The following is a 16,926-nucleotide window of genomic DNA, read 5'->3' as shown; positions in this document are numbered from 1 at the left end:
CCTGTTAAAAAACCCTTTGAATCAATCAGAAACACGAGGAAAAATGAAAACTGTACAAAGCAAATACATGGCATGATTTTGAACAACTAGTTAAGTGTTAGAAAGGAGACTCCATCTTTGAATGACTCAGAGATTTCAATGACGTTGAAACCAGAAAGGAAAACATGTAATCCTAGAAAACAACTTAGCTTTGCATCACACATCGTCTACATAATCATAATAATGTTCAGTGGTTTTCAAACTCCAGAATCAATCTATAGCTCCAGCATGGAAGGCATTAGCGTATTTATAGAATAGAATGCAAAAGGAGTGAATCTTGACCATGAAGAAGTAAAAATATAACCAATAGACATGGGTAGGTGTGTGTGGTGGGGGAAGGTATGTGGACGTCCTCATTCTACAAAGTGGGAAGCTAAGACATTCTACCCAAGGTGGTTTGAAAAAGAAATGAAGATTAATGTTATTTTTAGAAATTGGAAAGGTAATCAATACAGAGGGTGGAGTGAGTTAGCTAAATCCTCACCTATTATGGCAGGAAGTCAATAGATTATAAATCAAGAAATAGAAGATAAACATATTATTTAGAGATGTGGATGTAACCACCAGAGGAAATGAATCAGAAATGGTTCTAAAAAAAAAAAAGCTTGCCCTGAGGAGTAGGATTTGGAGCAGGGAAGGGTGAACCCCCTTGAGGTAGATGCTTGTCATTAAACGCCCTTCCATATGATTTGGTTTTTAAAAATAGTGTGCATGATTAAATGTCTTAATAAATTGTAAGATACTTTTTTAAAGCTTTTGAGTAAATTATGAGTAATTTGACCTGGAAGAGAAAAACATACCCTTCCTAATCTCCTTGACAGAGTAGAGCAGAAAAACAGGGAAATGATATATATTAGAGATTCACCAAACTGGGAGTAGCAGTGGTTCTGGGGGTTAGGGGATGAAACCTTGCCTTGTCTATTTTACTTTAAAAGTTGGTATTAAGAATATGTTTTTGTATTACTTTTATGTTAAAAGTGTTTTAATTACGAAAATACAGTAGGAAAAACATGCCACTCAAAAACATGACAAAAATCAAATATCCAGGATTGTCTGTAAAACAAAACAAAGAAACAGTTCAAAAACTTAAAAAAGAGAGAGAAATGTGTCATCACTCGGTTTGTCTCCAATGGATCTCTAGAGGTAGGCTGTTTTCCTGTTCTCTTTCCCTTCTGCTTAAGGATGAGAAGCCAGGGGCTCTGAATTCATGTCCACTCCAGCCCCCAACACATGGGAGAGGTCAGTTCTCCTCTGTGTGCCCTACACAAGCCCTCCTCGTGCATTCGGCAAATGTGTTCTGAGCACCTATTGTAGGCCAGGCACCTTGGGGACACACAAGCCCTAAGAGAACATTTCTGTGATGATGAGTCCCCCTGACTAATCCAGGACCCCCTGCCTTATGCGCCAGGAGCATTCTGCACTGTTCACCTGGGTGCACTCAGCTTCTTCCCTACATAACTGTGAACTTACCAAAGATGGGACCGTGTCTACTTTATTCTCTGCTGAATCCTTGGCACCTAGCACAGTGTCTGGCACACAGTAGGTGCGAAATAAGCCCTCATAGAGCAGGAGGACCAGGTTGGAGCACCCCTCAAGTGCAGACCACTTACTTCACAGCTCCTACTGCCTCTCCAGACTGAGAAGAGGGACCAGCATGGGAGAAGATGCCAGCTTGAGAGGGAGAAGGGCGTGAATCTGTGAGTCAGGAAGAGGTTGCCCTACAGGAATGATGACTCCAAGAGCTTTGTAAGATCTGGTAAGCATTAGAAACTTCCATGTCATTGTCCTTTCGTTTAAACCCCATTTCCCCATGATGAGAAATACAATACTGAAGACAGTAAGGGCCCATGGCTTGTTTTCAGGGGAATAAGGAAGGCAATGCTGAAGAGATGCTATTCCACTGTGCCCAGTCTTAGAGAAGCATGAGGGCGAGGTGAGGCAAAATCTTTATCGATTAGGGCTGAAGTTCTTGCCCGGGGGAAGCAAGGAAGGTCACAGGACAAACTGCTCTTTCTATCAAGCAGCAAATAATGCAGGTGAGGAGAAGAGTCAGACATGGCAAATTCAAGAACACATCATTCCTGGGATTAAACTCTTCCAAAGGCTTCCAGTTCACTCTAAGTCCAAGTTCTTACAGCTTCCTTTTGGCCTCAACACCCTCACCTATTCTCTTTTCCTCCTCACTCATCCTGTTCAACCTCACTGGCTTCCTTGCTCCTTAAGCACCCCAGGCACCTCCCCACCTCAGGGCCTTTGTACTTGCTGTTCCTTCTGCCTGGAAGGAATGCTCTTCCCACCTGGCTTGGTTCTTTACCTCTTTCAGATTTGGGGTTAAATGTCACCTTCTCAGGGAAGCCAAACTTGACCACACTGTTTAAAATTTCATCCTCCTTCCCCTCCCCAGTACTTCTGCCTACTTTAAGAGAGTTTGGAGAAAGTCCATGGTCTTGGGCTAGGACTCTCCATTTCCTATGCTCAGCCCCAGGGACTCCAACTGGAAAATCATCGCCGGGGGTGGCCCAGATTGAATTTTCCTTGGTTCAGACCTTATTATCTCTTAGAATCCAACCCCTGCCATTTTCCCACTGCTCAGAGCTAAGCCATCACTCACCACAGAGTAAAACAGCAGAAAAGAGCAATTATTATGCTGTGCAGCAGACCTTTGACTCAGATTAACATCATTGCCTCTTGATTTGATCTTTTTATTTTTCTCTAAACACTTAGGGCATTTTGATTGCAAGCCAGATTCATCTTTGGTGAAGAGTAATATTTTGAAAAACCAGGACTTACTTGATAGTACATGTTTTAAGACATTTTAAGCTGACGAACAGCTAATTGGTTCTGCTGTCCTGTGATTTGCAAAGGGTCAAAATGATTTGTTGTAAATATGCATCTGTATTAACTGCTCAATGCCAAAATCAATTTCCACAGGTGACGGTAGAATTTTGTAATAGATGAGGTGATGGAAGGCACCTCAACAGTTACCCGTGAGCTTCTGAATCACTTTAATTTAGCAGGTAGGTGTTATTGTATTCCAAGGCAGCTATGCCTGATGCTGAATACCATATGCTGTGGAATACAGAGTGGTGGAAATTCCATTTCCTAAACATGCAGGTATCCAAATATACACAGAATCCGAAGCACAAAGAATAGAAACAGTGCCTGCCAGATCTGTGCACAATATATCCCACACAACATGTATTTTCTTTTTTCCTTCCCCAAGTTTGCACCCAGGGTATTGAGGGAATTTTTAACTGAGACTGTTAAACTACTCTGGATCATTTCTGAGGGGGAAAAAAATGGAAAAAAAGTGATGGACGAACAATGTTGAGATCTTCAAGTCATACTTGCTCAAAATACAGGCTGCTGAATTACCATCCACTGTGGCAGGGATTATAGGATAAATTATTTTAAAAGTAGTTTGTAAGCACATAATGGCAGAACAATGATGGTTAGGGATTAGCATGGATTCACTAAGAGAAACTCAAGGTAATTAAATTACCTACTCACAAGCAATAAATTCAACGTATGTTTATTAAGAATCGACTATGTGCCAGGCTCTTGTTCTAGATTAGTGGTTCAGGGAAATGTGGTGGATAAAGAGTATTTGGATGGCAAAACATATGTGATAATAGTTCTTACAACACGCAGGTTAAAACGTGGATAGATGGTGTGAAGTCATGCTGCCCCAAGCTCATCTCAGCTGCCCATTTCTAGCCTACTCAGGCCCAAGGTCACTAAGAACCAAACGTGGTGGTACACTCGTCTAGTCCATGTCTCGTGTGGGTTGGGGGCTCTTCCAAGATGTTTATGGCCTTGGCTGCTGCATGAGCATCAGGCTGCAGAACCCTAAGTATGAGAATTATCCAACCCAGAAAACTTGACTCCTGCCTGACACAGAGTATAAAGCTCAAAGAAGTCAAATGAATGATGTGCCCAAGTCTAGTCCTCAGGAAGTGGGACAGCCACGAACATAATGGCACCCTCAAGTTTGCAAACACCCCAAGTCCAATGTAGAAGATGCAAGAATCTCCAATAGTCTGCTCACCTGCGTCTAGTTAGACTCTGGAAAAGAAACACTGTTCTTCCAAATGATTGGTGTTGCCTTTTATTTTTTATTTACATTTGATCCAGAGGTGGTGTTTCTTCACAACCTACTGCTATAACATCTAAATCTTGCTAGCTTTACCATATCTTTTCCTTGATCTTGCTTTCTGGATGTGGAATAAAAATTGACAAAGGCTGGGTTAATTATTTTTCACAATAGTTCCAGTCGTTGGATGGTTCAGAGCCAGTGACTGACTCTCCTGGATATAGGAGTGGGCAGGTTGGAAAAACCCAGCCCACCAGCCCTGGGCAGTGCAGTGTGTGGTGATTAAGGTGAAGCTTCTGGTTCAAGTCCAGCCCTGCCACCACCTAGCAGGTGATCTTTAATTCTCTAAGCCTCAGTCTCCTTATTGGTGGAAGAGCCCTGCTAGTTGTACACTGGGCTATTATGAGAATCAGTTGCATCTCTTTATACTAGTGTTTATCCAAGCAAGTAGAGTACAGTAATGAAAGGTGGCATAAGGTAGGGTTGGAAACCCAGCTCTGCCTCTTACTAACCACATGCCCTCTGGGTCCCCATTCCTTCATCTGTAAAATGGGGATAATAATAATGTCTACCTTATGAATAAGGCACAAGGATTAAATGACGTTTGTCAAGTGCTCACGTAGAACAGTGCTTGGCATAGAGTATGTGTCTGTTAAATAAATAAATAAATGCTCAGGAGTTAGCCCAGAAATGCACGTGCAATCTGCCCCGGTAATTGTAGCATGGCACACAGAAGGTGTTCGCTAAGTGTCAGCTAGTTGTTATTTTACTATTTCCTCGGCACCTCTTCCTAGGGTTCTCATGACCCATTCTCTCTTTCTGCAGCTTCCTTAGATGCAACCCCCAGGATCCATATTATCATCTCACCTGCTTACCGATCCCAGGAGGAGGGGCAGATCTACCCTGGAAGCAGGCCCTCTTGTGCAAACCCAGGAAGTAGCCCACAGATGATGTCAGGAACTTACTTGTAAGGAACTGTCTTAGGCCAGAGAGCTTCTAGTGCCAGACATTTCTGTTCATCTGCATTATTTTAGAGCAAGCCTCAGTAGACCATCAAAATGGTATTTAAATCCTGGATTCTTTCTCCTCCTTCATCTCTGTTTTTGTTTCTAGTTTTCTTTTTTTTTCTTTTCAGTTTCCACAGGTTCCTCTGTTCCTTGCCCCATAATGTTAATGTTACTTAGGGTTCTGTCAGTTTCCCTCTTTGTGGTCATTGGGGTTTCTGTGGCACTTCTTGTGTACTTCTACGTCTTCAGTTACCATCTATGCTTGGATCATCCTAAGTGTCAACCCAGGTTTCATCTCTGTCCTAAACTCTGTATTAGTGATTCTTAACACTTACGGAGGTTGAGACTCTTTCTATAAAAGTGCCCATTCACATCATATTTTTCATGAAGTTTCATAATCATATGAACCTCATCTGTAGAACTATATGCATGAGTACCTCTGAGTAGACTCCCAATACCAGCCGCCTGTTGTGGACCTCAATTTCTTCACCCTCACCCACCCCGTAACCATGTCTGATAGAGTTTACCTTCAATCTGTCTCTAGCGTCTTTTTTTTTCATTGTCATCAGAACACAGGTTACCAAAGCTTTCTTCTTTTGCCTACCCCAGCAGATATTGTTCCCTGTGTACCTGGCCAGGGGCTTCCTTCCCTAGAGACCATCAGAGGGGAAGATCTCATTGACTTTCTTTCAACCTCTCCATGGCTCAGAAAGAGGACAAGGACTGTCTGGGCAAAGAACTATGTGAGAGTTCTTCGGGAAAGAAAAGAGAACCCAACAGAATACCTGATCTGAAGAGTCTATGATAAAGGCAAAAGGTATAAGAAAAAAAGAAAGCAATTCAACATTCTTGGGAAAACAAAGGGTACTTCTAGAAATAAAATGTTATCATCGATTCCTGCTATGAGATATAGCAGGGATTGGCTAACTTTACTTTTTCTGTAAAGGGCCAGACAGTAAATATTTTAGACTTTGCAGATCGAGTAGCAAAATCAAGGATGCTATGTAGATGTTAATACAACAGTAGAGAAAACAAATTTCCATAATTTTTAAATTGACAACATTCAGAATTATAGATGCTGAAATTTGAATTTATCATTTTTATGTGTCATGAAATATTTTGAGATGTTATTTCATTTTTTCTACCATTTGAAAACGTACAATATATTCTCAGCTTGTGGGTTGCACAAAAACCGGCAATGGGCCAAATCTGGCCAATGGACTGTGGTTTGCCAACCCCTGAGAGGTAATTACATATCACAGTGCACATACATCATTAAATTTTCGACTTTTAGAATTTTAGAGACAAAGCATGATGACATATATCCGTTTATTGGTAAGTCTCAACTAAGTGGTATATAAACAGGTACTTGTTTTATTTTGGCTTTCAACTGTGTTATGGCCAATCCCTCATTTTCTTAATGATATTTTGGGCCGATTTCATAACCTTACAGTCACTTTTGGTTGTTAAAACTTCCAATTGCATATCTGACTGCAAAGCTGTATCCCTACTCCTCCCTCTTTTATTTTATTTTTCTCACTGTATTTATTTGTTTATTACTCCTCCCTCTTTTAGATGGGAATACCTTTAATATGTTGTGGCAGAGAACAAGAAGGAAAAAAAAGGCCAAAAGTGCCACTTCACTTAGCTGCGTGAGGTTGCAAACCATTACTGTTCATTGCTACTCTTCCTCCAGCTGACACTAATGGTCAGGTTCTCTGCACACAGGAGTCTATATGTTGACTTTCCGCCGGAGGCACATGCATTTGTTATTGGAGGGCCCTGTGGGGTCTTCCCACTGCAACTTCCTTCCTGATGTGAGGTGCCTGAGTCTGGTCAGTCTTTTCCATCCCACCTTGGCTCCCATCACTGGCAACCCACAGCCCCATGCTGCTGGGTCTGCAGTTGGCCCTGTGAACATTTTTACAGGCTCTCCTCCCTTTGGGTGGACTCAGTTCTGGACCAACATGCATGGTTTGGGAAGCGGAGCATGAGCTGATTCTCAGCCCCTGCTTGACCCCTAGGCCAGGTAGCTCTGTGCAAGACAACACCTTCATGGGCTTCCCTGGTGGCGCAGTGGTTGGGAGTCCGCCTGCCGATGCAGGGGACACGGGTTCGTGCCCCGGTCCGGGAGGATCCCACATGCCGCGGAGCGGCTGGGCCCGTGAGCCTTGGCCGCTGAGCCTGCGCGTCCGGAGCCTGTGCTCCGCGGCGGGAGAGGCCAGAACAGTGAGAGGCCCGCGTACCGCAAAAAAAAAAAAAAAAAAAAAAAAAAAAGACAACACCTTCATGAACATCATGTAGCCCTGTCTAGGGTCTTCTTGCCTAACAGGCTGCTCTCTTGGGTGGGATACTGACAAAATGGCTCAAGCTCTCAAGTATCCAGCATAGATCCACTCAACTTAGAGATCTCTCCATTTTAAACAGGCGGACCTGCTGCCATTCCTTCTCTGAGCCCTGGTCTTGCCTCCCAGCTTCCTTGCTAAAATATGCACATGAGCAGATGAGCAGTTGTGCTGCCTAAGCTAATATCCAGTCCAGGAATGAGATGCCAGTCTCTCTTTTTTCCAGCCACCCTCAATCTTTATGAGTGATTCTTCTTGGAGCCACAGGTAAACTCACTGAGGAACTAAAAGTAGTGGAAGAAAGGGTAGTGGTATAAGAAAGTGGACTTATCATTTGTCTTAGCAAATGGATCTTGTCTAAAATGCATGAATCAAGGACTACTGGTCAACATACTATTTAGAGGTGTGAAGGAATGAAGGAACCACAAGACACAACTAAGAACTAAGGCAGAAACAGATGAAAGTGCTTGCTACTTTTGCTTCCTCGTTGTATAGGTAAGGAAACTCATGCTCAGAGGTTTAGCAATTTCCAAAGTCTTGTAGACGGTAAATGGCAGCTTCAGGTAAGAACCCAGTTCCACCTGACCTCAAAGCCCATCCTACAATCTGATATTCTTTGTGGCCACACATAAATTGTTAAAGGCCCATTTGCTCCTACACTGAAAAAGTAGACTCTGGCAGGGTCATGGGATGAAGGAAAAGGAAAACAACCTTGGAGTTTTGTAGGCTTTTTTTAACCTTAGAAACATTGGTTTTCATTGCAGATACTTCCACATGTCGGCGTATAATCAAATCGTTAAAAACATAATTCTCATAAAATACACAGTGAGCTTATGTCAAGTTTTATTCATCAGTGAGGGAACCAACAGAATGACAAAGCTGGCTCAAAGGAAGATGTTATGCACTTTTTTTTCAAAGAAAAAAATCTGAGGGTCTTCCCTGGTGAGTCAGTGGTTAAGAATCCGTCTGCCAATGCAGGGGACTTGGGTTCGAGCCCTGGTCCGGAAAGATCCTACATGCCACGGAGCAACTAAGCCCATGCACCACAACTAATGAGCCTGCGCTCTAGAGCCTGCAAGCCAGAACTGCTGAGCCCGCGTGCCACAACTACTGAAGCCCGCGCTCCTAGAGCCCGTGCTCCGCAACAAGAGAAGGCTGAGAAGCCTGCGCACCGCAACGAAGAGTAGCCCCCACTCGCCACAGCTAGAGAAAGCCCACGCAACAAAGGCCTAACGTAGCCAAAGGTAAATAAAATTAAATCTTAAAAAAAACTGAAATAATATCGTTACGTTATATATAAAGCTGATTAATGTACTAGAGGGTGAGCAATAGTCCACAACATTTGAGGTTATCTCCTCTAATGAACAGAAATCATTTGTACCTCTACTGAACTAAAAAATATACGTGCATCTTCCCAAGTTTTCGACAAGTAAACATCTAACTATACAACTGGGCCTGAATCTATAATAAAAGCTAAGTCAAACAAAGGTACATTCCCCCGGAGAATTAGGTGACCACTTAAGTAAGCTTGTTAGATACTGCTCTATGACATTAAACGTTAAAAGGACACACTCATCTTTTTGCCTGATTCTTGTTTTATTTTTTTCTTGATGTGTGCTGGTTACCCACACCAATCATCCATGCTAATAGCTTACATTAGTCACCCAGCCTTGGATTGCCCGTCATTTGCCTTTATTCCAATCCAGAAATAACATCTCAAATAATTAAGCAAAAAAAAAAAAAAAAGTATTTCCAAGCTATCTACTTTCTAAGATGGGTAGAATCCTAGGGTCAGAAGGCTGGGTTTGAGGTAGAAAAAAGAGGAGTGCTTTCCATCAAGGATGACGCAACTAAGAGTAAGATTCAAAACTATTTAACCACAAGTAGGACACAGACGAGCCAATTAGAATGGGTGCTTCCATAGGGCTGGAACATGATCGTGATGGCCCTGCTGGGCCAGGTTTTAACCTCTTACTTGGTGGGTCTAGTGGATGTTTGAGAGGTTCCGTGAAGGGCTTAGGGCTAGTGGTGGGGGTTTGGTGAGGGACTTGGACCAGTTGTTGTTTATCAACAGGGAGGGAAGTATTTCAACATTTTAACAAACTGTATGGCTATACAAACATGTTCTGGCTGAATATTAGTCATGCTCACACCTCAACCTCTGCCACCTTCCCCATCCTGACTTGCCCCCAAACACAGTCATGGTCAGTCTCCCCCATCCTGTCTTAAGACTTCAGCCCATTTCTCTCTTCTATCTGCCTCATGGGCTTTAGGGTCAATGTAGAAGAGTGGAGAGAAAGGAATAAGGAGAAGGTCAGGAGTAGGGAAGAGAGGAAGAGTGTTCTAATGCATACTGCACCCACGTCCAAGGGAAGGTGCAGCATTAAATCTAGGACGGGGGAGCAGAAGTGACTACTTGGTACTGTTTCTAAGCTCTAGGGATATAGTAGTGCCCCAAACAGACAAGGACCCCTGTACTTATGGAGTTTATATTCTGCTGGCGGCAGATAGGAGATGTGAAAATTACGAGTTAATATATGTGAAAGCACCTAGCATGGGCTTGGCACATAGAAAATACTTATGTCCTTCTCCCAGCCTTGTCCTCAACTGTGCCTCTGAAGCTTCCCTGAAGGCTTCTGAACACATAAATAAAGCTGGAACCCCATCTGGCTGAAAAAGTCAACCATCTGGAGATTTGGAAATATGGGGGAATTTCTAATGACTGGCTAATTTATTTTTCAGTTTTTCAGCCAGATGTTTGATGTCATCCAGGCCCATCTGTAGCAGAAATAGCAGTTTATTGAACCTCTTTTTCATCATTTTAAGTTCCCTGTCCTAAAATCCTAAGTGGGCTTTCTTTTCTTAGTAGGCAATTTTTAAATGAATTGAATAAGTGATTATTGACTAATAAAGAGCAATTCAGGAATCAAAAATGAAAATGTCAGAAATTTGGATTTAAGGGGGCTTTGAGATAATTTTCAGGGCTCAAAAGGCGGCCCATGGGTCAAATTCAGCCGTAAAGTGAGTATGGCTTGGCTGGGACTGCATGTTTAAACAGTTAAACTAGTTGCCCACATTTTAAAAATCAGGAGATTTAACATCTAGCTTTTTAAAACTTGGAATATTGGGCCAAGTTTGGTATACATTTCCCCAGAGTAAAGATCGACTCAAGCCACACAGTAATTGTTTCCAATGTGCCACAGTCTGCACCACTCTCTGTTGCCCACACACTGAGACCAAGTTTCAGTTACCTTATATCTTCTCAAACACACTCTTACTCCTTCCCCCACCCCGATATAACTGAGGTAAGAGGACTGTGAAATGTTTGTTTCACACTTTACATTACCTGCCAAGTCCACAGGGACCTTTGGATTTGTTACTTCCTAATCTTATCGGAAGCTCTCATTTTAGAACTGGGTAAACTGAGGTCCAAAGGAGGAAATAACGTACGCAATTCACATAGCTATCAGTGACAGAAATGTGATTAGCACCCAGGGCTCCTTGCTACTAGGCCAGTGGTCTTTCCATGATCTAAACACATCACTTTGATTATAACTAGGACTTCAAGAGGTTTCTTAATGAGAGAATCACATATTGAACATGGTCTCATTCAAATTCACACACCACCATCGAAAGCACGCAGCAGGTAGGGGCACTGCTTTGTGAATGCCTTGCGTGCTTTCCAGCTAACGAGTCAGGCATTCGTTCTGGCTTCTCATTGTGGGTGTCTCTACATAGGTCGATTGTTTTTTCATTCAAAGAGTGTCCTTTGCTGCCTCTGAGTTTTTGCCTGTCTGGTGGCTCCTGCCCCCCTGCAGAGGCTGCACAGGCATGCTGAGTGTTCTGGGATCTGGGGCTTCTGAATGGAAAAACCCATGTGTCAGGGCATTCTCACAAGCTAATATTTGTACCAGTAGCAACCTATCCACTAGTGCATGAATTAATGCTCCCTAGCAAGTGTTCAGTGAAGCAACATGGCTTAGGTGAAGTAGTGTCTGCTGAGTTTAGGTATGTGACCTTGGGCAAGTTATATAACTTCTCCTGGCCTCAGTTTTCTCATCTGTAAAATGAGGCTAATACTTTTACCTGCATCATTGAACGCCTTTGAAGATGAAAGTTATTTTTTCAAAATTCTTAGCACAATCCTAGCACATAATAAGTGCTAAATATAAATGACTTTCTGGTGAGTTATAGAAATGAAAACTGGAAATATCTCTTCTCTCACTTGAGAGGCGTGATCCTTCCTAACACACATGGTCATTCCCAGACCCATTGTAAATGCTCAGCATGTGTTGGCTTTAATATGGTAATTGCTTGGAGGAATTTTAGAAAATTAAGATTCCAAGTGATCCACCACAGACCCATGGAGGCAAAGAACCTAGCTGTGGGGGCCTGATAATCTATTTTTTAAATCGCCCCATATGATTCTGCTGACTAGTTAAGACTGGAAACAACTGATGTAGTTTTCTTACACTTGAATATCTTTGGTGGTAGACCACTCATAACTTCTGAAAGCTCCCCGTGCCATATTAGATAGTTACTTATATTGAGGTAAACACTGTTTTCTTCTAGCTCCTACTTCTAGCCCCTTGAGGCCACATAGAACATTTTGAATCTTTTTTCCGTATGACAGCCCTTCAGATATTTGCAGACAGCTGTCACGTCCCTTTGGGCCATTCTCTTCTTTTGTATGAAATAGCCACATTTTCTCATGACTCTTAAAAAAGTATGGTTGCCCGCCCCCACCGCCCCAGTTATCCTTTAACACTTAAAGGACCAGAAGAATGAGGATGCTGAGGCTTTGGGAGACAGGACATACTGAGCAGGAGATGGCTGTACACCTTCATTCCAGCAGAGGATGGGTGCTGCTGACTGCATGTGTCTTCCCATGCAGAAAGCAGAGGTTCCTGCAAATCCCTTGAACACTTGATATGTTCATTACATGAAGGAAAATCTTGGCTTCAGATTTCAGCCAGGCCTATCTAGGTGTTGAGTATATGGGTGTACACGTAGCTAAAATTTTATTGTGATTCATTAAAGTTTATGCATCTTACTGCATTAATACTTCGAAATGTAAAAAAAAAAAAAATAGCTGGGCCAAATTGCATGGAGACTGCAGGAAATTTTCTCAGAAGAATTCACCTGACCAAGAACATATCTTAGATTAATCTAATTTCTTCTTGATTCAAATTCTCACTTCTCCCACTAAGCCCACAGAATACCTGGGTGGGGTTCCAATTCCTTGTACAAACTGTGGGTGTAGGAGATGATGTTGGAGAAAAGAGAAACCATCAGTTGAGAAATTCTGAGCAAGGATTCAGGAATTTCAGGCCCTAAGAGGGGAGGTCAAAATTGGTGATTAGTTTTGAATTCCCAGGTTTAGGTCAAGGGGGCAGAAGAATTGGGAATAACTGACACTTGGTCTACATATGTGCCATTTCTGGATTGGGAGGCACCTCAGATTTTTTATGCCAACCCTGGAACCATGTAAGCATCAAAACATCCACCAAATCTCAACTTTATAAAAGATGACTCAATTCTTTATTGTTAACATAGGAAAGGGAATTATGATATTTCCTTAAGGTAAATGACTTCACCATATCTGAGCACAAAGAATCACAGATATTAGATTTTTGTCAATGTTTAGGAAAGAATTTCCATCAGTACCTTGGATACAATAAGAGCTTTGCTTAGTGCTAATTCATGACCACCTATTCCAAATTAATCATTTACCAGACTAATATACTGAGGGTTGGATGGGTAAATGTCTTAGCCAAGGTCACACAGATAGTTTGCAGCATTACCCACGTCTTCAGACATCAAATACAGTAATCCTTGTTGCATTTAAAGTAATCCTTTCCTACCTGGGCTTCCCACCAGTTGCAAATTTGCAATGGAAAGAGAATCAACTCTAGTAGTGCTACAGTCAGGAGAGCAGTTGTTCAGAGTGTCAGAACATGGGAGGAAGGCCAGGCAATGATGCAACATTACACTAGCAAGTGATGTAATAGCATGATTTCCTAAGCAATTTACATAAATGCAACTTCTCAAGAAGCCCTGACGAATGCCAGCCAGTAGGAATGCAGGCATGGAGAACCAATGGCAGGCAGGGGAGGAGAGCACATAGGAAACACAGATTTCCTTGCTCATCACTATGACAAGATTCACAGATTCCTCAGAAGCCTGAGAAAACTCCCTTCTGCCCCTCTAATCCAGTGCCTTCCCTCAGGCACATAGGCTCTAAAGAGATTTGGTTTCCTTCTCTATTTTTCTGTTTACTCCTACTGACATGCAGGCATTGCCCAATGCTGCTGCGAGTGACTCCTGGTGTACTGAAAGCAAGTTTAGTAGTGAGACAGGCTACCTAAGAGCTTGACATTCTAAAATTGGTCTGTCCTCTTCATTATAATTTAGAATGAATCCTCAATTTTTTGAATTAGAAGTGGTATGCTGTGATTCTCAGAGAATCAATCTTATGCAAATGTCATAGAAATATATTTGTTGGGTTTGCAGATGCTTTAGGAAAGAAGACAGGTGGACACCAAATACCAAGACTTCAGTTTTGTTTTTTGATCCCAAATGGAGATGTATTAATAAGTGTGTGTGTGTGTGTGTGTGTGTGTGTGTGTGTGTGTGTGTGTGTGTTTAGAGGTTCATATATGTTAGTCTGGAACTTGTTGGCAATGGAAGTTCATGAAAATATCTAGTTAGACCAAACTCAGAAGAAACTGATAAGAGTATGTTGAGAAATAAGGAAATAGCGCAGAGTGTGCCAGGCTAGGTCAGAATCTCTCTCTCTCTCTCTCTCTCTCCCCCTTCCCCCTTCCCTCCTTTTCTCTTCCTTCACCTCTCCTCCACTGAAATGCAACTTAAGCAGAGCCAAAGACCCCATCTCAAGCCAGAGATCAAAGCAAAGCAGTTCACAATATACCTAGAGATTTTAGATTTGAAGACATTTTCTCAACTGCAGAAGCTGCCTAGAGTGCCACAAAATCTCATCTCATGAAGCTTATACCAAAAACAATCAACAAGACCCAACCATTTTATCCCACACAGGATTAGTCTTGCTTGGAACAATCTGGACGTCTGCACATTCTCGGCAATAATTTGAACTATCTCTCTTTCCCCATCACTGCCTCCATCTCCCCAACGACACATTGGAATAGCAGAATATCAGAAACTGGATTATTTAGGGCCATTGAGAGGAATTTGTAAATACCTTCTAGGCAGCAGGTCCTCCACAGCCCTGAATGGGTCATTACTTCTTCATTCTTCCTGCTGGTTTCATTATCACTTGTAGATTTAGTCCTGCACACACCTCTGGAATATAACCAGTAGTCCGTGCCCACTGCAATGGTCATTAAACTAAAAGCTGCGAAGGCTCCCACAGTAGTGATCAACATCTGGATTCCTCTGTCACACATCCTCATACTTCTTCATGGTACTCTAGATGGCTGGGGGTTGGAGAGGGAGGTTCGATGCCAGAGGGGAAAATCACTCTGCAGCTGGGTAACCTAGGACAGGCCCTTCCAAAAATTCAGGTCTCCTTGTGTCAGCATCCACAGGGACTTTGGGAAAGCTGGGATTTCCTGTCTGGAGCTCTCTCCAGTTCCCTGGGTCGCCTATGGCCCTCGGAAGGGTGCAGGCTCCAGGAGGTTGGTCCACATCACTGCTGCCTTCTGAGGGTCCCTGGGTTCCTTTCATTCCTCAGGAGCTTGGTGAGCATGAGGGTCCGTGCAGGGCATGGCTCTGGAGCCTGGAGCTGCCAGCTCGGTTTGAGATGCGCCTGGTTCCTCACAGCCCCGGGAGACTCAAGGCAAAGAAATCCAGAGAGGTCTGTGTGCGTGTGTGTGTGTGCGTGCGTGCGTGTGTGTGCGAGCGCGTGTGCTGGGGGTGAGGGCGGATGGCAAAAAATAGCGCTGCTGGGAGGCGAGTCTCTGAGAAGAGTGTTCATTGCTTCCCCAGCCTCCCAGGAAAGCTCTCCGCCAGCTCCCGACACCCCCGCTCAAACTGGAGAAAAGACAGCCCCTGGGCGGGGGCCGAGAGGTTACATTGGAGGGCAAAGGTCTGCGGTGCTGAAGGGACAGCTCCCCGCCTGTTGCCCCGCCTCCGCCTTCTTAACGCCCAGTTTTAAGCCCGTGGTGCTGAAGGGACAGCTCCTCCGCTGCGGCTGCACCCTCCGCCTTTCCAGCGCCCGGGCTAGAGACCTGGGGTACTGAAGGGTCTGTCTTCTCCCCTCCCTTCCCAGGCCAGCCAGCCTGCTCGGCTCTGCCTAGTCAACCCACGCTCCGCGCAAAGTTTCGGGAGACCAGGGCAGTCAGCGCCCCGGCTCCGTAGCGCTGCAGCACGACCCTGATCCTCCTCTCCCGCTCCCGGAAGGATTAAGGAAAGGGGAAAGGGAAAGGAGCCCGCAGCGCACTCTGGCGCTCTCGCCGCTCCCACCCGACGCGGCATTCCCCCCCACCCACCCCCACCCCCAAGGAGCCAGGCAAGTTTGCCTTTTGCTGCGGGCGCCGCTGGAGCCCATCGGGGAAGACCGAGTCTTCTTAAAGGGGCCGGCGATTCCGGGCGACGGTTCTATGGCTCACTTGGGCGGGCAAAGAGTGTTGTCATAGGCACATCTGTGGATAGTCTGTCTCAATTTGGTTCCCCAGAAAACAAACCAATATGTCTACCCTCCTTTCTCTGGAGCTCTGGTTTACACTGGAGACAACGTGCTCAGACCAGACCCGGAACTGTTCATATACATATGATCATGTATTACTAAAAGACAGAAGGAGCTAGACGTATGTAGACTCTCTTATATACATATTAGGGATTTGGGCCGAGGGGGTGTGAGAGTGTGGTCTCTGAAAACACATATATTTTAACAACCCTACATTTTGGGGGTGGCAGTGGTGATGGATTCAAGGAGGGAGAGTCGCTGAAAATGTCAGATTCTCTTCAAAGGTCCCTGGGATGTTCATTTGTTAACATCCTTGTCTAAGTTAGACCAGGAGGCAGGTGAAGTTGGGTTTGCTTTCCTTGTTAGTCCAAAGTGCAAATGTCAGTTCATACCTGAAAGCTAGTGAGATGCTTCCTTAGAAATAGCCAATGTTGCAATGTTGCAAAGGATCAGCATTTAATTTAACTAGCTTTTTGTTACTATGTATTCTGAGCACACTGAATACACTAAGGACAGTCCACAGAATGCCCTCATTATTTTCTTTCCTTTGGCATAATGGTACAGATACCCAGAGGTCAGGTGTTTGGAACTGAGGCTGCTTGGGTTGTTTCTGCCGTCCCCGAGATGTGTTCATAACCAACTGTCATATTTGAATGTTATTTAACTGGACAAAAAAGATAATGGTGCCATCTCTGGCTCTCCATCTGAGAGCTTCTATCTGGGTGAATGAGTTAGCAGCAATGCATGGAAGAGTTCTCAAATGCAGCTCACAACTGC

General features: G+C 43.7%; 1 protein-coding gene across 1 annotated transcript in view; it reads right to left on the bottom strand.

Annotated features, from left to right (window-relative positions):
* The window catches only part of CACNG3 (calcium voltage-gated channel auxiliary subunit gamma 3), a gene marked incomplete at both ends in the record, with an annotated part of 80,714 nt that extends 65,800 nt beyond the window's left edge, over positions 1-14,914 (bottom strand). The window contains one exon of the mRNA XM_079944537.1: positions 14,704-14,914. Coding sequence (XP_079800663.1) covers positions 14,704-14,914 — 211 coding nt within the window. The remainder of the gene's footprint in view (positions 1-14,703) is intronic.
* Between the last annotated feature and the right edge of the window lie 2,012 nt (positions 14,915-16,926).

Source organism: Stenella coeruleoalba (assembly GCF_951394435.1).
Source record: "Stenella coeruleoalba genome assembly, chromosome: 15".
In the NCBI taxonomy this organism is placed as follows: domain Eukaryota; kingdom Metazoa; phylum Chordata; class Mammalia; order Artiodactyla; family Delphinidae; genus Stenella; species Stenella coeruleoalba.
This window is presented reverse-complemented; position numbering and strand designations above follow the sequence as displayed.